The sequence below is a fragment of the Micromesistius poutassou genome (genome assembly GCF_964030765.1).
Source record: "Micromesistius poutassou genome assembly, chromosome: 3".
In the NCBI taxonomy this organism is placed as follows: domain Eukaryota; kingdom Metazoa; phylum Chordata; class Actinopteri; order Gadiformes; family Gadidae; genus Micromesistius; species Micromesistius poutassou.
Window position 1 is genome coordinate 11,740,789 of NC_140273.1, and position 26,918 is coordinate 11,767,706.

Here is a 26,918-nt window from a genome sequence, read left to right on the forward strand (position 1 = left end):
GGTCACCAACCTACACCTTATGCTGCAGGTAACTGCCCCCACAGCCAGCCTGTCCCATGGGTTTTAGTGGACAGCCGGAGGGTAATACATTGGAATGTGTTTAGGAAGAATGTGCCATACTTTAGCAATATTTATTGCCCTCTCTTGTGGGCAAGTGTCTATTTTCAATCAATTTTCAGTAATAGGAGACACAATAGTCTAATGAATAGTTTAACCGACTCCCAGTCAAAAGGTTCGATCACCAATATACTTTGATTTACTTTGATAAAAGTGTCTCCTAAATTATGTAAAATTACTGTATTAGTTATCAATCATCAAATTCCTTCAAACTCTAAATGTTTGTGTGTGGGGGTGTGTGTGTGTGTGTGTGTGTGTGTGTGTGTGTGTGTGTGTGTGTGTGTGTGTGTGTGTGTGTGTGTGTGTGTGTGTGTGTCCAGTTGGTAAGAGTGATGGTGTCCCCAACCAACTCCCCGGGGGCCACGGCCAGCTGCCAGAAATCCATGTTCCAGTGCGGTCTGCTGCAGCAGCTCTGCACCATCCTCATGGCCACTGGAGTCCCTGCAGACATCCTCACTGAGGTAGCCCTCAGGAACCTAACCTGGATAGAATAACGCAGTGTAACACCAGGGGCCGTATTCACAAAGAATCTTAGGGCTAAAAGTAGGTCATAAGTGGCAAATTTAGGAGTAACTCCTAAAAATAATGGGCGTGTCAGTCTTAAATTTAGGACTCCTAACTTTTTTCACTAAGAGCAATTCACAAAGTATTTTAGGCCTAAAAGTAGCACCTAAGTCTAGGAGAGCTTAAAAGTCCTCGAGAGGACTCCTAACTCAGTAAGACCTATTCACAAAGAATCGGAAAATGGCTGCGAGACGAAATGTTTCGGAGACAATGGAAGACTGTGAATTGATAAGGCGATATAGGCAAAATCGTGAGGGTATCAAACTTGTTGTGGAATTAGTGAATAACACTCGTGATATTTAGCAACAGGGAAAATGCAACTTTGCAATGACGACGATTTAGGAATATCGCAACCATCAGTTGTTAAAACACACGGGGGCAATGTTACAAATGTACCTTTAATCATCCTTAATTATTTAATATATAAATATAAATAAATCACTTAACCCATCATTATTTGTCTCATGTATTAACAGTAATACAACACTTAAATCATCATTATTTATTTCAAATAAAAAATAAATGGTTTGAAGTAAAAATAATAGGCCTATTACTTATGATTACTATCTAATCATTTATTGTAAGATAATTTATTGTATTGAGTTTATAATCTGCTCAGTAAGGAGTCGGGAGTCGGACCAGTTGGGCTTTCGCTTGCGTTTCACGTTGTCTTCTCCTTCATTCATCATGATAGGAGGACTTGAACGGTGGTATGGGCTGATATTTAAAGTGTTTAGTGACGTAGCCACGGGTGTGCCTGGGACACCCAAGCGTGGTCCTGGCACACCTAAATTTTTTCAGAATTAATTCATTACAACGATTTCTTTCGATTTAAAGCAAAATGTGACAGAGAGCGCGGTGCGCGGTGAGCGGTGCGCGGTGCGCGTTGCACTAGGACTGCGTAGTGACCGGTCTAGGTCCACGCATTCGCTACCACAGAAGCGGGGCTGTGAAGGAAACCCCCCTATTGGATTTTGCGATTATATCCATACATTTCATTCCCCCATGTACAGCGTGGAGTGATTTAGTGGAGAGCCAGGGCTGCTTTCAGGATGGTCGTATCGATCGCTCCGGACCCTGGCTTCCACTGGACACTTGCAGCAGTTATAATAGCGTTCCGGTAAATCACTGAACTTGAGGCCACCCAAACTCTCACAGGCGCACCTTAATTACAATCTCTGGCTACGCCCAAACTTTTAGTGCTGGAAATATGCTCATTGGATAATAGTTTGCATGGTGCTTTTAATTACTTCCTTGATATAATGCAATTTACATATTTTTATTGTTTGCTTTGGCTCTCTTTTTAACGTGCATACAACGTCATTATCGTGGTCTGCACAAACTTGTCATCGTGCGTGTATTCTGCTAACTGCACTGTCCATAACTATTTGATAGGACTTAATTTGTAGCTATATTTGTAGGCTATTTCCTTATTTTTCGTTGATTTAGTGGGCTCGTTTGTGGGAAGTTGCGAATGAGTTTCACGGAGACCGCCGGCACTCAACAGCCAATCACCGTACTGACTGCTTCAAAACTCGTGCACGAGAATCGACGTAAGGGGGCGTTAGGGGGCGTTACTCTTAGTTCACTCTTAGTGATTTATCCTTAGTATGAGTAGGTCTCAGCGGCTTTGTGAATAACTTTTAAGAAAAAACTCCTACGTAAAATGTTTTAGCGCGAGTTAGGAGCACTCCTAGCGGTAAGATAAAAAGCTTTGTGAATACGGCCCCTGGTCATTAGTAGGGTAGGGAGCTTACGCAGATGGTGACAACAGATTCTCTGCTAAGAAAGGCTAAGATAACCCAAACTGGTGCTTCTAGCACCAGGCTGTCCCAAAGATTTTACTTGACATACAAAAGCCAAAGTAAACTGACGGTGATCTGACCTTCTTCTTTTCTTCAGACCATCAACACTGTGTCAGAGGTCATTCGTGGATCCCAGGTCAACCAGGACTTCTTTGCCTCCGTTAATGCCCCTTCAAACCCACCACGGTTAGCAAGACCGGCTACTCGTCCTTTTTGTGTCCTCGGGTTTTTCATGAAGGGTGCTCAACATTGATGTTACGATTACAAGTTCAGCTTAATTATATAGGACACTTAAAAGTAGATTGATTGACCAAGGTTCGGTCAATCAACTGGACAGAGATGTACTAACATCTCAGTGTTGATCACAAAAAAATTACCATATATATCAGAGACGAGTATAAAAAACAATTTCATAGACTCCTATCATATGGAACCAACCAATTAAGTCAAATAAATAGCGTCATCTAATGCCAAATGATGCCCTTATGACCTTTCTTACCCCCTGTTCCCCCAGGCCAGCCATCGTGGTGCTGCTGATGTCCATGGTGAACGAGCGGCAGCCCTTCGTGCTGCGTTGCGCCGTGCTCTACTGCTTCCAGTGCTTCCTCTACAGGAACCAGAAGGGCCAGGGGGAGATCGTGGCCACCCTGCTGCCCTCCACCATCGACGGTCAGTACCTCTGTCAGCCAGGCCTTTAATTTATTCATCAAACGGAAAGTATAGCAGAGGCTGGGTCGCATGTACAAATATTGTACCACGTTGTCATGGGGAGTTTTATTATTTAATTGGCTTTATTACATTTGCCTTCTGCCAGCAAAAAAAAATGACAGTTGGACATTTTGTTCTCTGAATTTCTGGATGAGCCAGAGATTTTCTGGTGAGCAGGGTAGTTTACTGGTTAATGTGTTGGATTTCCTTCTTCCATTTATGTATATAAAATGACACTTCTTATATTTTGTGCCGAATCGAATGTAATTGACACCTGTAACACACGCACATACACGAAAATAACAAAAAACACGTTGAAAAAGCAATTCTTAAAGATGACATGAAGACAAACATAATGTCATGGAGAATGAAAAAGTAACTTGGTAAGTTAGTCATCATCACCATCTAAACCTTCTATGTCTCCCTTCCCCCCCCTCTACCCATGACCTCCAGCCAACTCCATCTCAGCGGGCCAGCTGCTATGCGGGGGGCTGTTCTCGGCCGACTCGCTGTCCAACTGGTGTGCGGCGGTGGCCCTGGCCCACGCCCTGCAGGACAACCTCACCCAGAAGGAACAGCTGCTCAGGGTGCAGCTGGCCACCAGCTTGGGGAAGCCCCCGGTGTCCCTGCTGCAGCAGTGCACCAACATCCTCTCACAGGTAGGAGGGGGCAGAGGGAGGTGGAGGGGGATATGGAGGGAAAGACTGGGCAGGAGGACATTGAGAAGAGGGGGAGAGAGAGAGAAGAATGAAAGAGGGAAGGGATAGATGAGGGAGCATGGGGTTGGGAGGAGAGGGGGACAGGAGTAGGGAGAGAAAGGGGAGGGAGGGATTACTTTGAGCCAATGGGGTTAATGTCCATCCTCAATATGTCCATTAAAAGACGGAAGAAAACATGTGCAGTAGCGTTTATGGGTTGTATGCAGGTTTTACTAACAACGTCTATAAATAATCTTAATCTCTAAATCTAATTGTTTTTTTATTAGATATTTTACTGAATAGTTAGAACGCAAATGTGTTGTGAAATGTTAGCATCACAATATCAATACGACTGTGATTTTGCAGGGTGATAAAGTCAACCGAAGGGTGAGTAATAACAGTGTGGGTATGTGCAGTTTGGCTTGGCATCAGTCGCGGGCCTGGGAGAGGAGTGCGGGTTTCCTGTGTGTTTACTCATATGATCATATTTCTCTGTGTTTGGGGGAGCCGCCTTCCTGGTTGTTGTATGTCTTTTCCTTAACCTGCGAGTGTGACCCGGTTCTTCTTTAGATTCAAACTCCCATCATGCACACTGACATGGAAAACATTTGCTTTTGGGTTAGGCATCTTGCACGAGAAAGCCTAGTGATAGGACCGTGACCATGGGGGTTCATACCCAGTACCTTTTTGTCTGGGAGTCAAAACCCTAGCCCTAGCCGCTACGCCATCCTGCACCCTAACAGTAATTCTACCATTTGTTATTAACAAAATGTGTCAGTGCTCTGTGATAGTCATCTTGTACTGCGCTTGATTTGGCGACAGGCTGAAAATGTCGAAAACATAGACGTTTTAAATAGTAAATATCCCTCTCTGCGGGGGAAGAGAGATGCTAGAGAGATGCTTGAATACATTGAGTACAGTTTATTAGTTAATATCTATTGATCAGGGAGCAAAATGATGAGCGATGTTTTTGGAACGGCGAACAGGCTGAAGTGCCGTGTCGATACCCAATAACAAGACTTCTTCCATAGTAGTCTTCACTGTTCTGTTCTGTATTTGGTAGTCATATATTTCATAAATTCATACAATTCCATAAACTAGTGAACTGTGTTAAAGATAATCTCATTAATATCTGTGGTCACTTCCCATGTTTTAGTTTTGTTTTCTTATTTCTTATTTGTTTGCATTGCATCACACTTGGAGACCAAATCTGAGAAGGTGATTTTCTGACTTTCTCTCGTCCAATCCGCTGGCTGGTCTTCACCGCTCGCACAAGCCACTCTGCATTTCTTTTTAAGAATTAAACTTCCTAAAGCATGTTCACACTTTATATTTTGTACTATTTATTTAGCTGAAACAAAATATTGTACAAGATCGCAAAGATGACTATGTGAATATACGTGTATACATATATATATATGTATACTTCTCATTTCTGCATCAGGAAATGGATTTGTTATTCAACAGTTAATTTAGACAGCTTAACTGATCGATCAACCGTTATTGGTGTGATCTAACGACAAAATTAAACTCTGAAACCTCTCCCACCCGATGCAAGTAGTCCTCTTTAACATGCATGATAGAAATATTATTTACAGAGCTTATTTCTTCATCCTTCAATTAAAGTAAAATGCTGTATGCTTTGCATGTGGTAAACCTCCTGAGCCTCAATCTTTTTAAGATCTTCTGTTCATCTAGATAACAATAAACAGAGAAAGAAAAGTAACGCAATGCATAATTCAGTATAACCTATATCTTGTTTCCTAGTACTCCTACATATTTATACTGTTCTACTGTCGAATAATACTTTGGACCCTTTTCTCTTTTGTTTCTGTTTTTAAATGTAGGCATGCATGCCCAGGAATCCCTAACCTTGCTTTGGTTTAACATGTTTGTATCCTGGTTTCGCTTCTTTATTTTGTGATAACCTCATTAACTACTACTACTACTACTAATGGTGGGCAGTTATTGAGGTCCTGCTGTTTGATGTCCTGGCATGGGGGGGGGGGGGGGGGTGATACTGTCAGAAACACAATACCTTCTTTAATCATGTTTCAGTTTTGTAGTTTTTTTTATGATGCCAGAGAGATGCCACTTATTGTTAAAACCTTGTTAGATGCCAACATCATACAACAAGACTAACGGTTCCTGCCTATGGTTTAAATGCTAGACTGCACAGTTGTTGCCTCATTCATCCACACCTCCTGACCTTGATGACAATTTAATTTGACACATCATCACGCTGTACAACTTCCCCCGAGAACGCAATTACAACCAATAATGAAAAGATCAATTGACATTTAACAATTTGGCAGACAAAATGAATGTTTGTGTTCATGATGTTTTCACTCCTCATTCATCTCCCCCCGTGATCATTTTGCTGATCAGAGACCAAACAGAACCGTCCAATGGAGAACCAGGGTTTCTCCATTGACACACTGCATCTTGAGTAGTCAACCCCTGTGCCCAAGTGTCCCTGTCCCTCCCCCTATATGTTGGGTTGGGAGGGAGGCTACAGTTGTCTGATTCTCCTCTGTATCAACAGGACCGTGACTATATGCTAAATAGTGTGTATTAAAGTGTCCTTATGTGATGTCCTTTCCTCACCCCCCCCTCCCCCATACCACCACCCCCAGGGCAGCAAGGTGCAGACCAGGGTGGGCCTGCTCATGCTCCTGTGCACGTGGATCAGCAACTGTCCCATCGCCGTCACACACTTCCTCCACAACCAGGAGAACGTGCCCTTCGTATCCTTGGAAACCATGCTACCTTGTGGTCATAGAAGTCCAGGGGCGCTTCATTTGCTTCCATTGTGTATTGTGAACGCAAACACCATTATGAAGTTTATTTACATAGCATCCTTCGAACACAAAGAAAATTGTGTGAGTGAGTGCTTAACATGGGCCGGAATATAATTGTACAGCAACTCAAATAAAAAGTTTAAAAAAAGAAAAGAATGTTGCGTAAGAGCAAAGCACAACTCTAAGCCAGGTGTGCCTCTCTTCTAGTTACCCCACCACAAGTTCCCATAAGGCAGCGCTGTTGCGTGTGTGTGTTTCTGTTCCCATGTTGCGTCCCTTAACCCCATCGCCCCATGCAGCTGACGGGCCAGATCTCTGAGAACCTGGGCGAGGACGAGCGGCTGGTGCAGGGCCTGTGTGCTCTGCTGCTGGGCATCTGCATCTACCACAACGACAACTCTCTGGAGAACTACACCAAGTAAGAGGCTCCGGCCGACGCCCTGGGGCCCCTCGTACCACCCCTCATGTTACTCATGTTATGCTGATGATTTTAATTTTTATTCTACTGGAAATGACAATGGTTTGATCGAAGTTTGGTTTTATCATCAGATATGCAGTTTAACATTCTGCTGTTCGTATTTGGTTCGTATGACAAGGCAAGTGATGATGAATGAACTACAAAAAAAGTAGTGAAAGTAGTCTATGGAATAAAATATGACGGTTACACGTAATGATGTCTCAGGTGCTCACACGTGTAAACAAAAGTATACTCGTGTTGGCTGAATCTACTAATCAAACCCCGTTTTCCACGTACATCGATGTTGAATAACCCCCAGCACCTGCCTGACCCCTGACCCCTGACCTCTGTCCCGACCTCCTGACTTTCTGCCCCTCCCCCCCTCTCCCTCTCCCTGCAGAGAGAAGCTGAAGCAGCTGATCGAGAAGCGCATCGGGAAGGAGAACTTTGTGGAGAAGCTGAGCTTCATCACCAAACACGAGCTGTACTCGCGCGCCGCCCAGAAGCCCCAGCCCGTCTTCCCCTCCCCGGAGCAGATGCTGTTTGACCACGAGTTCACCAAGCTGGTCAAGGACCTGGAGGGTGAGAGCACCACACCTGTTCCTGACTCACACAGGGGGATGTATATGTTATTGATGAGAACACGGTTATTAGTCCACCTCTAGGCGTCCTCAAGCGGATGTGGATGTGTTTTTATGGTAAGGTCTTTTTTGGTAAGCCACTGGTTAAAGGCCACTTCCTACCCAAACTTGACTTATACTTGTCAATTCGTACTTGTATAATGATGCTGGGCTATTCATTTCTTTCATGGAGCCATCAAACTTCTCTTCCTTCTCCGTACAGGCGTGATCACCAAGGCGGTCCACAAGTCCAGCGAGGAGGAGAAGAAGGAAGAGGAGACGAAGAAGACAATAGAGCAGCACGACAGCATCGTGACGCAGTACAAGGAGCTCATCAGAGAACAGGTACGTAAGCTCTGAACACTTGACTCTCTGGGGCCTTATTCACCTAGCAGCCATTCCTGCTCTAAACACTAGTGGTTACAACCAAGGTGGCCGCCTTGTGAATACGACTGAATACGAACAATTTCAGTGCTTTGGGACACAACCCAGACAGAAATTGATGATCAATTCATAACCTAGTTTCAAAATAATTATTTGAAGAGGTCCAAGCAGCACTGGGAGTTGGAACACAAAGGTGACATACTTTTATGTGTGTTTTTAGATGCATTACATTGTGCATGCCTCTCTCCCCTCCCAGGATTCCCAGCTGCAGGAGCTCAGGGAGCAGGTGTCCTCCATGTCCTCCCAGAAGGAGCTGATGCAGAGCTCGCTAACACAGCAGCTGTCCCAGATCCAGCAGCACAAGGATCAGTACAACCTGCTCAAGCTCAAGCTAGGTATCGTCACTGCTTGATTCCTAATTTATCAGTCAGACTTGGTATTCTGCATAACAATCGCTAATCATTAGGAAGTTCACATGCACATGATTCATTATTAACCCTCATGATGAGTTTTTTTAAAGAGGTTGATGTAATCATTGCGTTGTGTGATATCCAATAACATATACTATAACCTCTGCCCTTACAAAAGCGCTATATAAATCACATTTATTATTATTATTGTGGGGGGCAGTATTTGTTAGGTGTTTGACACAAGATATCCTTATTTCCCTCAGCTTGTTTTATATTCGGTTCTAGAGGCGTCTGCTAAAATGGCGCGGTAGTGAATACATGGTGAGTAAAGAATGAACTCAATCCATCCACCTGTGTGCTCCAGGGAAGGACAGTCAGAGCCAGGCGGGCAGCCAGGCCGGCAGCCAGGTGGACGGAGCCCAGGTCAACGGGCTCCAGACGGAGGAAATGAGCCAGCTCCGCGAGGAGGTGGAGGAGCTCCGCAGGCAGCAGGCCACGCTGCACACACAGCTGGGGGAGAAGGACACGCTCATCACCAACCTGGTAGGCACGCCGTTTTTCACGGAGGAATCAGTGACCTCCAGACCTCACCTCACTGCCGACTACCACAGCCATTCCGAGGTTGGATTGTTCCTCTTCCAAACATGGGGTTACCATACCAGTTTGAACCTAACTACAAATCTGTGACACCGCACCAATGTGAACTTAATGGAGAGACGAGGTTCCTTCAACCTGGGCCAAGCCGAAGGGCGGCAGTTATTTAGCTTAGCAGTCAGAACCCCTGCTGTGCAGCAGTGTTGTATTTGGGAACCAGCATTACGTTGGACTTTCCTACATAACCCACAATGTATTCCCTGCTGTTATTTATTAAAATCCCAGTTCCCTTCTTCTTGGATCATCCAGAGTGTCGTCCTTCTGAATATATTTGCAAGGTGACTTCAAGCCTGCTGATGCAGGCCTGTGTGTTTGTAAGTGATGGTACCTGATGCAGGCCTGTGTGTTTGTAAGCGATGGTACCTGATGCAGGCCTGTGTGTTTGTAAGCGATGGTCCCTGATGCAAGCCTGTGTGTTTCTAAGTGATGGTACCTGAGTGTTTGTCCTTCCTCCTTGTTTCTGTAGCGGTCGGGGTCGTCGCAGGAAGCAGGAGACGCCACAGGAGGGCCAGACAACACAGAACTGACCCAGGTACATTGATTTATACACTCTCCACAGAGCTTATTTCTTTATTTAGCCATTTGGCCAATGCTTTTATCTGAAGTGACTCACAATGTAGGCACATAAAGATAAAAGCATAGAATTTACTGAAATAGAACAAAATGTGTGCAAAAAGTGCTGCTTGGACGGAGTGGTATACATCTTCACTAGTAAAACAATGTTTTATTAGTGGTAAAGTGTAATAGGAGAAGCCGAAAATGTCTGAGTGCTTTGCAACAAAGTGAGTTAAACTAGAGCTCAATACATCAAAGTGCATGCTTTTTGATCCCAGATGAGCTTAAACTTTTAACTTTTTCAATGGCCTTTGTCATTCAATGATTGTACTTTTGTCGACGATTGTCAATTTCGTGCAGATGGAGAAAATGCCTTAAGTCATTCAAAAATGCTTCACATGCCTGATTAGTTGAAAAAAAGTCACCTAACACAGAGAATGAATGTATTAAACTCAGATGATTGTATATATCTAACTTTACCATCACTTTTTTTAGAAACGTCCTTTGCATGACATAAGGTTGCTGTGTGTGTGTGTGTGTGTGTGTGTGTGTGTGTGTGTGTGTCACCACCAGGAGCTGGAGGCGCTGAGGAGTCAGATCCAGTCCCAGCAGGCTGAGATCAGCCAGCTACAGGCAGAGAGGACAGACCTGCTGAGGAGAGCAGAGGCCAAGGTAAACAATAATGTCAACATTATCCACGATGATGATGTTAACAACAAAGATCCTATTTCAAATTGAGGCAGTGAGACCTCCACTTCCTATTAAGCACAACAAGGCTATAGTAAATAATAACTTATAATATAACAACTAGCGGATCTCATCTTGAATTTGAGGTGGAAGTAAAGGACCTGGTGTGTGTGTGTGTGTGTGTGTGTGTGTGTGTGTGTGTGTGTCTCCCCTCCCCAGAGCTCAGAGGCCGGTGTGGCAGGAGAGAGCTCAGAAGACCCAGCCCTGCTGGCAGACCTGGAGGGTAGACTGGTGGCCCAGACCTCAGAGACAGACAGACTCAAGGTATGGACACCTCTACCATCCGTCTTCACAACCACCTAGTATAAGGTGGTTGGTATAACCACCTGGTTAATGGCTGCCCCTGGCTGCTGTTCTGCTCGGTTCTGTTCACACAACAATATCATTGAGTGGTTACTTGTTATCCGTCCAGTGTTCATGTGTGCTACTGCTGGGTCACACTGTTCTGTTATCGAGGAAGACCTCTGCACCATTGGTGTCTGGATTTAGTTCCGAGTTTTTCAATATGTTGTGATGTTCTGTTTCTACTCCCTTGCTGACCTGAACCCTTTCTAACACTATCTCTATTTCCCTCTTTCTTTTCTTCTCCTCTTTCATGCTTTCTTTCTTCCTTCTCTCTCTCTCCCTCTCCCAGGCGGAGGTGCAAGGCCTGACGGAGGGCCGGGCGGGGATGGAGCAGCAGCTGGCCTCAGCCACCAGCACGGCGGCCATCCTACAGGCGGAGAAGGCCAAGCTGCAGGGGGAGCTGCAGGAGTCCAAGAAGGAGCAGGACGACCTGCTCATGCTGCTGGCTGACCAGGACCAGAAGATCCACAGCCTCAAGCAGAAGCTCAAGGACCTGGGCGAGGCGGTGAGCAACGCACCACCCCCCTCCCCCCCCCCACCGCATTCAACACGTTCCGGCGTCCCCGGTTACCCACAGGGTGCGGTGCTGATTGGACAATAGAAGGCTGCCCTATAGGGGGAGCATGACGTCAGTCACGTCACACATGTTCCATGCTGCCTTATTGCTGCTTTTCTATCAGCATATTATAAGAAGAATAACTAGTTCTAGGATTTTTACTCAATAAGTACCAAGATGCTGGGCTTCAATCTGATTTATGGAACTTCCCATCACGTGGTTGTAAACCACCTATAAAGGTGTCACATGTGGTGTGTGTGTCCAACCCAGATGTATTTAGGTAGATCATCCTTCAACACTACCAACAATCTATCCATCATGCATCTGTGTGGACACTCCCATCTATGACGATGAAATCGGCTTGAAATGGCTAACGTCAACATCGCACCTGGTGTTAAAGTAGAGACCCTTGTTTGGTCGTCCCCCCCCCCCCCGTTGGCCTTGTCACTATCGGCCTCCGCCAGCCACAAAGTCACAAAATAACAAATCAAACATGGCTGTACTACCAACCTCATTTTGGTTTAAAAAAAACAAGAGGTCTTGTGTAGTCTTGTGTAGTCATCCTTGAGATGATGAATACCTGCTACTCTAGGACTCATTTGGATTGAGACATCAATTATGTAGAAACATTTACAGTTTTTGGTTTAAAAACCACAAATCTAAATCTAGCACAGTTTAGAGACCGACAGTCAGGAAACATGAAACCTCTAAACGAGCTATGCTGCTGTGTTTCTGTTGGTTTCACCTTCAACTGGATTTAATGATGTCACAGCAACACGAGAGCTGATTGGCTGAGGGCAGCATGCCCCCGGGCTGCAGCAGCCACGCCACTCTGCATAATCAGAGGGGGAGTCCCCAGTGGGCCACCTCCATGCCTACTGCGGTCCACTGGGACTCGTTGTTCTGTTGTTCTCAGTAGGAGGCAGAGTAGCGGCAAACAAGCACACACATGCTGTCTCCCTGCTGGACCTTTGGTCTCACCTCTTAAGCATGTCACACAGCTTTTCTCAAACTGTTTTAAGCCCGGCCTCAGGAGGGCTTGACCCACAACCTCCAGGGCCCACTTAGACACGTCAATATGCTTGAATATAAAGAACGTTTACTGAGTAGCGTAAATAGTTGTTAAAATTAAGTGGGTTAGAGTTTTCAATCACTGATTATGAGCATTGTGATTTGTTGGCTGAAAATTCTGTGGTTGGATGGGTTAATTAGTATTAGACGCAATGAAAAAACAAACAAATCATCTCAATTTGACCTATACCATATTAAAACAACTGGAGTGCAGCCCACTGAAGGCAACATAGTTAAAAAAACATATTTTGTGGCAGGTTTGTATAGTGGTAATGGTGTTTTAACTCCCGGCCGAAAGGATTACCCCCAACCGGCTCCTTAAGGACTAACAAAACATTGGCTTCATACCGTCTCAATAGAAACTGGAAACTATTGAAGTGGTAGTTGATCTCAGACTGGTGACGTGTGATGGCTGATGTACGGTCTCTTCACCTGGCAGACCTTGTTCGCCCTAGTTAGACCACCTCCCTCTCTTCACAGGTGGACGACGACGACGACCTCCGGGACCAGACGGACGATGACTACGATGATGAAGAGGATGATGAAGAGAAGGACGACTAAAGAGAGAAAGAGAGAGAGACAGACGGACAGAGGAAGGGAATAAGAGAGAGACTTGGTGAACCTGTGGGGCTGGATGGCCCGTACTCTTAACAACGTAGTGGAAAGCCAGGAGACTAGGACTAAAACTGAAGCAGTTGTTGCTCTTGCCAGATGCCATGCTAACTTTGTCATTTGTCCCCCCCCCCCCCCCACAACAACCACACCCCCCCCCAACCCCCTGGCATAGTCTTTTTAATTGTTTGTATATTTTTATCTTCCCAATGGCAGTGGCTCCATTAGGATTCGGTTTCCAGCGACAATTCATTTGGACATTATTGGTTCCCCTCCCACAGTGCGTTCATCTCTGCCACCATCATCAACGAGTAAAGGACTTCTCGGCGCTTCGCATGTAGTTCAGCATCTCCTGTGTTTTTATACCATAGTATTTCATTACCCAGCTGGCCACTCCACCGACAGCAGTGTAACACCCAGCTGATGAAATAGAGTGAGGGGGTTGGGCTCATGACATCACAAAATGCCACAGATTGTGACCTTTTTTCTTACCCGTTATGTGCGGTTATCGGCCAACACACACATTAGACACACGCAACGTGTACATCGCCCATCTTGCTAGTCATAGCTGTGTTGACTACTAAGGTGTACAACTCACTGCCTCTACTGGTTTTGACCTGATCCGTTTAGAGCCTGTACTAAAGTTTGATGCAAAGTACATTCAACAACACATGCACCTGCTTCAAGTTCACTCCCCCCTCTTCAACATGCTTCTATGCTAACAGGCTGCAATACACTGAACACCACGATGTACACACAAAAACTGATATTTTTGCAACTTTTTTGTCCAATGCTGGCGTTCAGCTTCTGTATGATATTGTGTAACTTATCGATTTATGAGCCACATTGAAATAAATAATCTATGAATATGTACACATGGCGGAATAATTGTGAGTTTTCACGGTTTGTATATTTAGGTTTAGAGTACATAAAAGTTAAGACACTGTGTTAATGTTAGCTCATTCTCGGCTGTTCCCAGAGAAAACCTTGAAGTTATTAAAGTAAGTATACTTTGATTAAAAATCTAAAATTTTCTAACCACAACGCTGCACATTGTCTTAATGGGCAGCTGAAACACGTTTCCAATAAAACGGCTTTGTGATCTAGTGTTTAACAACCATTTTACCCTATGATATCGATTGTCAGGTCACTAGAGTGTGGATGACAGAAGGACTCCCATGTGACAACGTATGCCTTCAATGAAAAAGGAAAAACATTACTCCTTTAGATTGCTTCACTAGAGATTTGGATGGGTGAGGATAGAATAGTGGCTGGGGGTTCCATTCCGCGCACCCACTCATCCAAAGGGTTCCATGGTTCGATCCCCAATGTCGTCAGCTTAACCTGTAGTGTAGGCATTCTAGAATATGATGCCCTACTCCTGGCCTGATCATATCGAAATACAATCGAAATGAGGCCTTTTTCGATACTTGAGACCAACAGTTAGCCCTGATGCAGATGTGGCACATCTGGCAGTATTGGGAACGAGTATGTGCTTTTGATATTCATATTTATATGAGCGTCAAAGTTTACTTTACTGAAAATTTGACTAAAGAGCAGGTCATTTTCCCAGTATTGCTTACTTAAAAAATATATAAGTTTTAAATAGTTTTATGTCAGTCGCAGAGCTGCCGGGCATGTCTGTTATTTTGTCGTTCCTTTGTTAAATTGCTGATGATTTAAGTGATATTCCTGTTTAGGAGGAAAACTTCCTTCTGTTCAACATAGGGGGTGCTGGTGATCTATAAGTAGCGGCTGTAGCGGCTACGGTTCGCCAATAGGGACATCAAACGCCTTCTTTCTGAAGTATATTCCCGACTGACTGACTTCTGCCGATGACACAAAATGAAATGTGTAATGTGAAGATACCTGTACACATAACGATGAATTCATAACTGGCTGCATAAAGAGACGGAACAATATTTTCCAGCTTTTATGCATAATGTATAGACCTACCATATAATCTCATTATATGCTTGACATTTGGGATCAAGGTTTTCTACATAATTTACTGTCATGACGTGCTTTCGACACGTGTATTATTATTGTCCTAGTACATGTTATTATAGGCTGTATTACAGTCCAAAATTATCATTTATCTTCCTCGACCGATGTGGAATTAGAGTGACCGTGTGTACGAGCGAGGTTATAGTCCATCGCAGTCCTACCCCTTATATAAATGTATCGACAATACTACTAAACAAAAAATAGTCTATGTTTTAATTTAAAGTGGAACATGTCTGGGTGGGATATAACTCATGCCCCACCCACCCTCCTCCCTCCGGTCGTCCCGGAGGTGGCTCGACGCATCTTCCAGCTCCCATCCATCCTCCTCCTCCTCCTCCTCCTCCTCCTCCGCCCTTCTCGGGACACACAGACACGCGCGTCTGACTCTTCCATACCTGACTTGTCGTTTCGGTGATTTTTTGTCTGTCGGCTCACACTGCTGTGTTTTGGTGTTCACTTGGGATCCGCCCTTTCTAAACGGACATTATGATTTATAAATGAACGTAGACGCGGTATTGTAAAAACTTCCTCAACACAGTGGGCAGAAGTGGGAACTCGGAGCGACACCGTCCACTGCCGGGTTGCACAGGGTCCTCTTTAGGGGAGGGGGTATTGTTGCCACCTGCCGTTGCGTTGACCATCTCAAAGGTAAGTTCGCCGAGTTTTGATTTATTGTAATATGCATCATGTGCATGTTGAACCGCATAAGGGTTGGTTGTGGTGTCATTTCGCCTGCTCGTTTGAAATATGCATATGCCCCATTGGACTTTTCCGCGTGGTTGGGACCGGTCGCCGGTGCCATGCGGTTCTCCAGACGCTTCCAGACACGTCCCGGGGCAAAACGTTTCCCTATCGAAAGATAACTGGGCGGAACTCGGTGCTTATGTTTTGAAGTTGGTCCAGTTGGTTGTTGCCAACAACAGTGTGGATCATCTCTGGTTGTTTCTGCCCAGAACAGATGTTTGTCGCTTTAGCGATTCGTTGCTTTTCTCTCTGGTTTGACAGAGACAATTGTGAAGACTAATGCATACTTAGTTACTGTTGTTGTATTATTGAATGAATGTGCAAACCCGCACAGTATACATAGTAGCCCTATACTGAGACAAAACAGTATTATACGAGCCGTTGTGTTTGGTGAATATATCGTCTTGTCAATATCGAGCATCGCCGAGGTGCAATACCATCAGCTCATCTCGCTAAGTACACCTGTCATGTAGCTTATGTTGAACAGTTGCCAAGCTAAGCATTATCCTAACCAAGTAGCTCCTTCAAGGCGTATATCTGCTGTCCAGGACACCTTCCCGCCATGAGTCAGGCAAACAGAACGGAACAGCAGGTGAAGGGGGGCCCATGAGAAGAGTGTGTGTGTGTGTGTGTGTGTGTGTGTGTGTGTGTGTGTGTGTGTGTGTGTGTGTGTGTGTGTGTGTGAAGGGTGCCTCTGTTTTAATTCTTCCTCTGCTGGAGTTTAAATCGTTGCTGCATCGTTATGTAAAGCCCTAAACACACAAGCCCATATCTAGGGCATATTCTTATGAGGAATACCACCATATGACCAAGATTCAGATTTTACACACCCAGTCAATATGTTGTGAGTCACTCATCCATTCAGTTATGCATTAACTGTATTATGCTATGATGGAGATCAAAGATGAGTTTTAAGCAATTTTCATATAATATTTTATGATATATGTCAATGTTTGCTATACAACTGCATTATAAGCTGATGTTTGCCATACAAACGGCAGTGTACCTATACATAAGCTAAATAAATGGAGGGTTTGTGAGCTATGTGAAAGCTATCTGTCCGGTACAGCCACAGGCTACGTAACTCGAAACTAGGGAGTCCAGGTGCTGCTTTGGAATGAAGGTGTGACTTTTGGCGAGGACGACACGTGCCTGAGGACCAGTAGATAGCAATGTGCAGAGAGGTCTAGGATAAAGACTGCTTCTTATCGCTGATTGTGTGGAGAATTGTGTCATACATACAATGTGTTAAATCTGTTGATACTCTCAACACATTTAACATATTCAAAATGATGTCGTTGCTTTGCTATTTACTAGATCTGAAGCGATTCAAACTGAAGTGATGTTTGATTAATGAACTCATAAATGCTTCAGGAAGGTGGTGTAACTTTTAAAGGTCCTTGTTGCACTCTGCCCCAGAAAACACTAACACCCAGCTATAGAATGTCAGCCAACCCCGATTCAGCACACCAACGGCCATCAACGGCTATGAATGACTGGCCCGACGTGGGCGTTTGTTGGGGCAGAGTAACATTCGGGGTCGGACCCAGAACCCTGTTGACAAAGCGCCTCTAAGACGATCCTTACTGTCTAGTCAGGTTTACTCTTCAGTCCATTAGCAGACACTTTTATCCAAAGAAACATTTGGGTTTGTAGATATGTGATGTTACTTAAGAAGTAGGCAAGGGTTAGGGCAACTTTCTCAGGGATGTCTACAGGTAGACTCACACAGCCTTTCAGCTGGGAGTCCAACACCCTGAACATGCTAGATGTGTAACTGCTCTGATAGGCCTTAGGCCAAATTACCCTTCTGCGTCAGCCGGGGAAGATCCTCAAAGTTCCACGTCCCTACCTGGTCCCGCCCCCTTTTGCTGCTCGCTGACGTACTCAAAGACCTGCAGAGGTGAGCGTGGAGCAACACGTCGCCTGTCTCTGCAGAGGTTTGCGGTGCCTCGGAACAGGTGGCGTAGGTTGGCAGCTCCTTAATAAAACACAACTCAGACGCACAGGTCATAAAGAACTGTGGAAAAAGTGTGGCTTGTCCAACATGAGCAGGGCCGAATCAACAATAATTAACCATCAGATTCATACGACTCTAATAGTACTCTTATTACGTGTGTGTGTGTGTGTGTGTGTGTGTGTGTGTGTGTGTGTCTGTGTGTGTGTCTGTGTGTGTGTGTGTGTGTGCGTGCATGCACGTGCGTGAGTGCGTGCAGGATAAAATGCCTTTCATCAATTAGTAATTTCCTAACAATGGTTTATATTGTGTGCCCACCGTGTTTAATCTTTGAGCAGATGTATTCCTTCCTTTAGGCAAATGGACTCTGTCCCTTGATTACAATTATATATTTTGTTTCCTGGCAACACTTAGTTGAATAAATGCACTGTGATTAGTGTGAGGCTTACCCCCCTGAAAGATTTATAGAAAAAATATTTAAACAAAAAATAATAAATAAGGAAATCCATCATCATATTTCTAAGCCCAGGCTTTAGGAAGCAATCTCTGAGTATATGTTGAGGATAACTATTCTGTACTCGTCATAACCACATAACATGTGGAAAATCCTAAAATGCTCTTACGCAACTGGCCCAGCCTTCATATAACAGAGTGATAACAGGTTTTGTGATGCCACCTATTGTGGTATAAAGACATGGCTAACATGCTCTCCTCTCAACAGGCACCTGCTTCCTCCCATTGTGTCAGTAATCATTTAGATTCCCGCTTGTCGGCTTTTACCATAGAACTTGTAACTTTCAAACTGTTTGAAAATAACAACTCCATCTGGCTTCATGTAGTCAAAGGCCTTTCACTCTCTGTCACTTTCTATCATTAATGTATCTCACTCTGTCTCGCTCTTTCTCATTCTTTCTATCGCTCTCTATCCCTCTCTCTTATTATCCTCTCTCTCACTCTCTTCTCATTCTATTCTTTCTATCCCTCTTTCCTGTACTCTCTATACTCTTTCACTCTCCTGCTCTGCCCTTTCATATGTGCTCTCTATCTCTCTTTCTCTATCCATCTCTATCCATACCGTTCACTCTATCAATCTCACCCTATCTATCCTACTATATCCCTTTACTCTCTCCCATCTACTCTCCCCCAGCTCTCTCTCTCTCTCTCTCTCTCTCTCTCTCTCCCCCCCCCCCCCCCCCCCTCCCTCTCATGTTCATACGGTAGTGTGTGTGTGTTCACTGTGAGTCAGTGGTTGGGATATTGTACCGTATGTAAATGACGTGACAGCTGTCTGTAGGATTAACTGATGTTGGGGGCGGGATCTAAGAGGGAATTACTCCAAAATCAAGTGATTTTGGCAACCTTCGAAATATTAATGGCCATATACATTTGAAGATTGTATAAGCAAAAATCATGGATGAAGATGTATGTGTTTGTGTTGGTAAGCAACCTCGGCATCGCTTGCTGCATCTGCACCGGGACAACCCGTCATGGTGTATTCTTCACATATTGGCCATATAACACAACACATTGGGTTGTCATGGTTCCCATTGTTTCAAAAAGGTTTACCCACACAACTAACCATGGCTGCTAGGTGCATATGGTCTATTAGGATAAGCCTAGTGGAGCCTTGTGTAGCTCAGCTCTTCAGAAGAGCCATGATGACCATTAGCCTGATGGGTCAGGACAAAGCTGATTCATAATTCATTTAGCCAAGGTTGGGCCTCCTCTTTCTATGTGGACAGTGTCCTCCCTATCGACCTGCTAGTCCTACCCAGACCTCGGGTGTAATGGAGCACTTTAGGAAGATGGACTACTACCTGCCATTTGAAAGGCTTCCTGCATTGATTGTTTATCTTTTTGCTTCGTTTTCCTTTTGTCATTTCCCCCAACGGTTTTGTTTGGAAAAAGTCAAGGTTTTAAAGTGACCTTCAAACCTGTCCTACAAACACAGAAGCGGTGCCAGCAGCACAGAGAGTTACAGAACAGGGAGAGGAGTCGGGGTGGTTACGCACATAAACAACTCAGTTCTAACGCATTAAGCTACAAGCGTGCCGAGCGTGCCGAAACACGCTGCGTGGCGTATCACAACCTGCTAATACGGGTAGCTAATGAGGGTTATCGGATTAGCAGCGGTATTAATCTGCTTGATGTAGGGCGTGTGCTGGGTGAAGATGGCTCCAACGATACAACAAGCTATTGCTTTTGTGTTGATAGTGGCTGAAACTATAGCTTTGACTTAGCTTTGTGATGCAGCTAGCTTGCTGCCATTAGCGGGCGTTTCTCAGTGACATAATGGATGTGGACAGGTTGAAGTGGGATCCTCCTGGCCTGTTGTTGTCTTTGGTGGTTGCTCTTTGTCTATGAATAATTAATCCCCTTTCAATTAGTTTTTTACTGAATATTTATTATTGTTGCACCGCATGGAATATTCAAATTAAAGTCAACATTTCTACATGAATGGGTGCGATATCTAGGTCTTGGCTGTATCATAAATGCTATATTTTATGGTGTAAACAATCAAAATAGTGATTGTGGCGAACATTAGGGATTTTAGAATTTTCCCAATTCCCAATTCTGATTTTTCAGAATTGGGAAGAATCTGCCAAATGAGTAAACTTGTGATATTGAATGGTGCTATGTCAACGTTCAAAGAAACATTAGAGTTGGATCTAATTTAGCTTAAATTTATCTTTAATATTCAATGCATATACTTGTATTTATTGTCATTTGTCAGTTTGCATAATTGTGCAACATTGAATAGATTTTTCTTTGATATTTCTATGTTTAAACTCTTATCTTCTGTCCTTCCTTAAAGTTAATTTTAGAAATACATATTTTTCATGGCAGAAAGAAGACTAAGACTTACTCTCACTTTCACACACTAACCTATTAAGTCTACTATAATGCTCTGCTAATTCGAAGCATTATAACATAATCTGTCTGTCTCTCTCTCTCTCTCTCTCTCTCTCTCTCTCTCTCTCTCTCTCTCCCCCTTTCCCTCCCTCCATTATATCATTATGTGTAATCCGACCCCGTCATCTCTTATGTGTCATTGGTTGGGCCCTCCTAAGCGAATAAAGGCATTGATTTGGTCTTCAGTTGGACATGGCTGGCTGGTATTTTGTTCTGTGGTGGTAGTTTTTTGTGTGTGCACATACAGATCAAATAGATCAATATAGAGCAGAGGATAACGTCATAATAGAGTTTGTTTAAATAGGGCTGAAACCATTTTGCTTTCACTCAGTCCTAATAGTTATGTCACAGAACCACAGACATGACATTTCTTGGCTGCCCCTCATAAGCTACTGTACAGATGCCAGTATTGATCATGACGCTATCCTGTCACGATGAAAACCGTGCTACTTTTGGATTAAAGGACTATAATATAGTTTATTTATACCATAGCCGTGGTCTATAGATGCTACCCGGCATTTAAATGTAGTTTAAAGCGTTTTGTAGGATAGGTTGAGGCAGTTTCACATTACTAACCTCATTCTACCAGACAGTGGTAGAGCAGGGACTCTCTCCAGGGAGAAGGACAGGAACAGGGTTTGGTTATGATATACTCTGACCTCTCACCACAGCCAGTCGGGTCAGAACCAACCACATCTTTCAGGAACAAAGATCAACAATTTGCATGTTTCTCCCCCTCTGGCCATGAATCATCCTCATTCCTGTTTGAATACGTTGATTTGAGTAATTTAGTATCACTTGGAGGAGACGGGCATCCTTTTTTAGTAACTTGAGGCTCTGTGTTCTTATTTTAGATCAAAGGGTTGCTGTAAGTCTGTTAATTATGTACACTTAATGGCCTGAACGTGAAGTCCTGCAGTTTTTATTTAGGTTCATGGTTTCCTGTTGGCTCCTTACCTTGGTGGTGGATGCTTTGTTTTACCCAAAGCGAGACAGTTCTACTGTTCTTTTATACCTTTTATACATTTAGGAAACATTGTGGAAAGGATAGTCTGCTGGAAGTGTTTCACTCCCAACCAAAAAACGTCCTGGGTTTAATACTGAATGTGCACAGCCAACCTGTTGGCATTCCTGAGCAAGATGCCCTCACCCCCAACTATATGAAGTCACGCTGGATAAAAATGTTTGCTAAATAACTAGATCCTAAGAGTACAGGTGTGTTATATTCATCCTCTGGGACATGGGCGTGTTCTCGTGGTTCCTCTGTTCCTTGTGTTTCAGGTGGTTCTGGGTAAAAACTCAAAACATGTTTCCTATTTAATGTTTATTTAAATGCTGTCAAGAATTTGAACCCTAAGAATTTGGCAATCCAGGTTTCTCTTCTTTCAATATGTGTTCTGAATTAGTCTCTCTTTGTTTCTTTATTTATATGGTTGATGAACTTCTTGTGTTCCAATAGTTTATTCTCAACAGATGTGTAACATGTGGGTTAGACATGTAAGGTGTATGTTTTGGTTAATATTGGATTAGTGTATGTGTGTGTGGCTGCGTGCGTGTCTGTCTGCATAAGGGCATATGTATGTGTGTTTTTGTGTGCATGTACATGCCTTGTTCACATTGCATTGGCCATTAATATCTATAAAAAAACTAAAAGCTTTAGATTTACTGGCTGTGAAATCCACCACTACTCAGCTGCCAAAGCTGTTGCACAGGCAGGGCTTTGATGTCATCCAATGAGAAACGTGTCACATCCTCATGCTTAATGTTGACCTTCTCTTGAGTCAGCCCTGGAGGAATGAGGTAACGCTGCACAGACACGCAGAAATATCTGTTGAAATATCTGCCTCATCAGAGGTCAGACACACCACTACCGCAGTAACTCAAATATGCAATGTCAGGTTGTCCTAAATATATATATTTTTATGCACCCTCAACTGGTTATCTTTGTTATTATTTTAATCAATGGATATTTATTTAGCTCAATTCACCTCATCCCTTTGTTTCTCTACCTGCTGGTTTTTCTGATATTTCGTAGATGGAAACCTCATTGTCACATTGTTTGTATTGGTGGTGTGCTCTTACGATTATTCAATGATTTATAGTCTGTCTAGAATGTGTGTGTGTCCGTCTGTTTGTGTATATCTGCGTGTCTGCGTGTGTGTGTAGTATTCAGACTCGAGTTAAGGCAAGTAAAGACATACTGCAAGCCTGGTGGCTTGCATCAGTGTACTTTGGTCCCAGCCTGGCCTGTTAAGACACATAAACCAGATAATTATCTCCTTCCTCATTGTTCTCCTGATGGATTTATTCAATATGCACTTCACCATGGCTCCATTCCAATTCATGTGTTTCCACTCGCTACAAGTCTTCTAGCTATCGCTACTATAGTAACAGTAGTAGCTCTCCTGGGTTCTCTAATTCAATCATTAACAGAGTTTATTATTAAGGTTTCTGATTCACATTGTGTAGGTTTTGGGATTTGAATTCCAGGCTTTAGTTTTAAAATCTGGAACTGTTTCGATGTGGTTTTAAGGTTTTATGATTCATGTTTTTGAATTCAGCTCTTTATAATTCCATTTTTAGAAATCCGTTTTCAATATTATTATTTTTTTGATTCTTTGTGTAAAGCAATGTGAATCAAGATGTCTAGATGGTTTCATACCAGGTTGTTGGTTATTTACTGGTGGTTCACCAGGGATGGAGTCAATAGGTTACCTCTCTCTAAAGCAGGTGTGGCCTCCTGCAGTGTAGAGTAACAAGCAAACACAGGGCCAGGTAAACTAATCCCTCTTTAATTGAGTTGAGTACATCAGACTTCAGAAGAGCTTCTGGTGGTTCCACATCCGACTGCATTGTGTTTCTTCCGTGTGTAGTAACCTTGATGGCGACGGTGTTGCTGCTATTTGCTCAGTGGCGCTTCTGACTTAGCATTTGCGTTAGCATTGGGATTCACCCGCGCAGAGAAATATTCCACTAGGACGGCACATTCAAACACACTGTCAAAACGGTCAAAAGCATCATTGATGGGGTTAACTCAAACGTGGGAGGGCCCTTGTCGTTGAAACCAGGTGTTTTAGCGTAAAAAAAACAGCCAGCCTGCTAATCACCAATGACACGTTCTAGCAGGAGGGAGGAAGGGCAGCGGCCATTAGGGACCTGTGGTGTCAAAGTGTCTGGCCCGGTTTCTCACAGTCAGCTAGTTATTAGCCTGTGATGCCTGATCTGTCATTACCGAACACATCGATCTTCAGATCTTTGGAAAGGAGCCTGGTTTACGAGGACAACGTTGTTTTTTCATGAACATATGCGTATTTACCGTTCGAGACTTCGACATGAAAGTATTAAGTCGGGTGCCTTTAGACGTCTTAAGGACTTGGAGACGGCACTCACTGATTGATGGACTTGTTCTGGAAAATGATGGTTCTGTCTGTGACCTTTGAACTGGAGGACACAGTGGCTAGGACGACGGGTCTAGCCGACTCCTGTTCTGTCTGTCCCTTTGATGTCTGTCAGCGGTCCACGGTGACGAGAAGATGCGCATTGCGCTTACTGCCTTGAGGGCTGTTTGCGGTACAGTAAGTCACACCGGGGCCCTCAGCACTGTTGACTCCTCTCAATGGCTCCTTTTGTTCTTTTTGTCAGGTTTATTATTACGTTGAACTAGAACAAACATCATTCATATGTCCATCGGCATTCTTTTTGTGTCCAATACATTTTTTTTTGGGTGTGTGTGTTTGTGTTAAATGCACACACAAGGACATATTTGGTGCAGATGTATAGTTCATACATTTGAAAGGGTAAACCTGTGTGTGTGTGTGTGTGTGTGTGTCTGTTCAGAGGAAATTATATCTGTTGTAGGTTTGCTTCACAAATATGCACTCATGCACGTTTCTGCGACAAACCCTAATGGATCCATATCCCCGTTCCCCACGCCACGCTTCACTATGTGTCTACCAGCTGTCACTGATCAGCTGTTCCGTCTCTGACAGCCCTCATATCGATCTGTTAGACCACACACCGCACCGCACGCACATACACAAACACACACACACACACACACACACACACACACACACACACACAGACCTACTAGGCCCCTAGTGCTGATGTGCCATGATTGCGTAATGTAACTTTCAGCGTGAAGCCACTTCGACCCGGCCCCAGTATTATTTAATTAGCTTCATGTATTAGTGTACATGAGTGTACACACATTGTGAAGTATGTAGCCTCCTGGTGCTAGCTCAAAGGCTAACGGGGTTAACGGGATCACGATTGCTGTGCTGTTTCACCGAGGAGAACCAAGCCCTCATCCTATCATCCATGTAGCCTGTGGTTGTTCCTTTTTATGGAAATGTTTTGTTTGTTGTGGTGCGGAGTGGTTTGTTGACTCAGTAGGTCTCTATGGTAGGGGAGTAGGCAGAGAAAGACAGAAAGGAGAGAGAATGTCTGTAGGACTCCATGCAGAGTTGGGGGGAAAGCAGAGAAATGGACGGAGGAGCTGTAGTTTTCCCTGCTCTCCCTCTCCGTCTGTCTATCTCTAAGATAGAGTCAGGAATTCTGATTGAGCAAACACTGCGGAGGAGTGACGGGAGGGAGCGGCACACTGGGAAGAGGGAGTGTGTGATTACCTGTCTCTCTCTCTCTCTCTCTCTCTCTCTCTCTCTCTCTCTCTCTCTCTCAACCTCTCGGCACCACCCTTTTTAAGGAGTGTACACACTCATGTACGCTTCCCTGCCTTTTTAAGCACACACACACACACACACACACACACACACACACACACACACACACACACACACACACACACACACACACACACACACACACACAGAGGCAGTCTCCCGGTCTGTAGTGTTGGATCTGAATGTAGTGCGTTCAGAGTGTTGTTGTAGGCTAGCCTGTGGTTCCGGCCGCTCTGCTGTGGAGCCCCAGAGAGCCGCGATCGGCCACTTGTTGGAGTCAAAGTTCAACCCTAAAAGCAGGATCTGTACTCTGTGGAGGAGCCGGTGATCACACCACTCTGCTACCACTCTGGGGGGAAAAGGTGATTGTGTGTTTCTGTCTGTCTATCTCTCTGTCTGTCTGCCACCACAACACAGTAGACAGGGTAAGTACTCACCCCACCACACAGGCGTCTGTCTCATCAATGTCTCTCTCTCTCTCTCTCGCTCTCTCTCTCTCTCTCTCTCTTTCCTTCATTCGCTACTCTCTCATTATTTAAAGCTGTCCCAGTTCTTATCTTGTTGTTCATTCACTTCATTCATAGTTTCGCTTTAGTGGTAAACTGCAGAGATACTACAGGACAGATTACCTCTGTCCTGAGGCCTGGAAAATCGGACACACGTGTGATTGTGTGGGTTGTGTGTGTGTCGTGTTTGTGTGTGTGTGTTTATTGGACGTGTAGAAGAGCGTCATTTAGAGTTACCATTGAATGGAGAATTCTTACTTGAAACATGTAGATGTTCATAGAATTCTCTTGATTTGTCCTTGCTGATAAGCAAACGAGCGTCATACATTGTGCAATTATTTCTATTTAATTCCCCATTCCACACTTGAAGCAGTTAGTTATTCCAATAATTGCCCAATATGGAATATAAAGATATGTGTGTGAAAGTGTACGGGACAGCTTTTGTCAGAATCAATAAAAGTATTGTGACAGATAGATAGGGAAGCCTTGAGTTGCTATCAATATCAGTGCACCTTTGCCCCTGAGTGGGTGAAACTGTGTTTGTGTAGTCTCTTAGTAGTAGCCCAGTTTCTCTCTGTGTCTACATTGTAAAACTAAAGAGGATACTCCCAATTCTAATACCGGGATTTTGCTCAACTAGCATGTTCCTCAATTACTACTCAGCCCTGTGTATCGCTTATGTGTGTCGATCTGTCATCTGAAAACATGCCTACTGGAATCCACACCCTGCCTACACCAGATTCCTGTTGTAGTTAATGATTTGTTTGAGTACTGTATGTTATCTCGCATCTGGACATGGAAAGTAACCTGGAGGCCTGTGTGTGTGTGTGTGTGTGTGTGTGTGTGTGTGTGTGTGTGTGTGAGTGTGTGAGTGTGTGAGTGTGTGAGTGAGTGAGTGATTGAGTGTGTGAGTGTGTGAGTGAGTATATGGGCCTTGGTGGGGTGTCCTCACTCAGAGGTATCTGAGAAATGATGCATGCTCAGCATATGCCCATCAGGCATAGG

General features: G+C 44.1%; 2 protein-coding genes across 6 annotated transcripts in view; both read left to right on the plus strand.

The window, feature by feature from the left end:
• Positions 1–14,066, plus strand: part of uso1 (USO1 vesicle transport factor) — a 19,641-nt gene extending 5,575 nt beyond the window's left edge. For 2 of the 3 annotated variants that reach the window (XM_084466093.1, XM_084466094.1), the window contains 17 exons: positions 1–28; positions 438–578; positions 2,584–2,672; positions 3,001–3,155; positions 3,648–3,853; positions 4,259–4,279; positions 6,529–6,639; positions 6,993–7,111; positions 7,551–7,732; positions 7,994–8,115; positions 8,411–8,549; positions 8,929–9,107; positions 9,685–9,750; positions 10,347–10,445; positions 10,680–10,784; positions 11,155–11,370; positions 12,973–14,066. The exon at positions 1–28 is cut by the window's left edge and continues 151 nt beyond it. In XM_084466093.1, the coding sequence (XP_084322219.1) occupies positions 1–28; positions 438–578; positions 2,584–2,672; positions 3,001–3,155; positions 3,648–3,853; positions 4,259–4,279; positions 6,529–6,639; positions 6,993–7,111; positions 7,551–7,732; positions 7,994–8,115; positions 8,411–8,549; positions 8,929–9,107; positions 9,685–9,750; positions 10,347–10,445; positions 10,680–10,784; positions 11,155–11,370; positions 12,973–13,053 (2,059 nt within the window). In that variant the 3' untranslated portion in view covers positions 13,054–14,066. The remainder of the gene's footprint in view (positions 29–437; positions 579–2,583; positions 2,673–3,000; positions 3,156–3,647; positions 3,854–4,258; positions 4,280–6,528; positions 6,640–6,992; positions 7,112–7,550; positions 7,733–7,993; positions 8,116–8,410; positions 8,550–8,928; positions 9,108–9,684; positions 9,751–10,346; positions 10,446–10,679; positions 10,785–11,154; positions 11,371–12,972) is intronic. The other variant, XM_084466095.1, reaches the window with a different exon arrangement.
• A 1,423-nt stretch (positions 14,067–15,489) lies between these two features.
• Positions 15,490–26,918, plus strand: part of coro2aa (coronin 2Aa) — a 29,109-nt gene continuing 17,680 nt past the window's right edge. Inside the window, exon 1 of one of the 3 annotated variants that reach the window (XM_084465680.1) lies at positions 15,490–15,759. The gene's annotated coding sequence lies outside the window, so the exon portion shown is untranslated. Of the gene's footprint in view, positions 15,760–25,113; positions 25,833–26,918 lie in introns of those variants that run through there. The other 2 variants (XM_084465679.1, XM_084465678.1) reach the window with 2 other exon arrangements.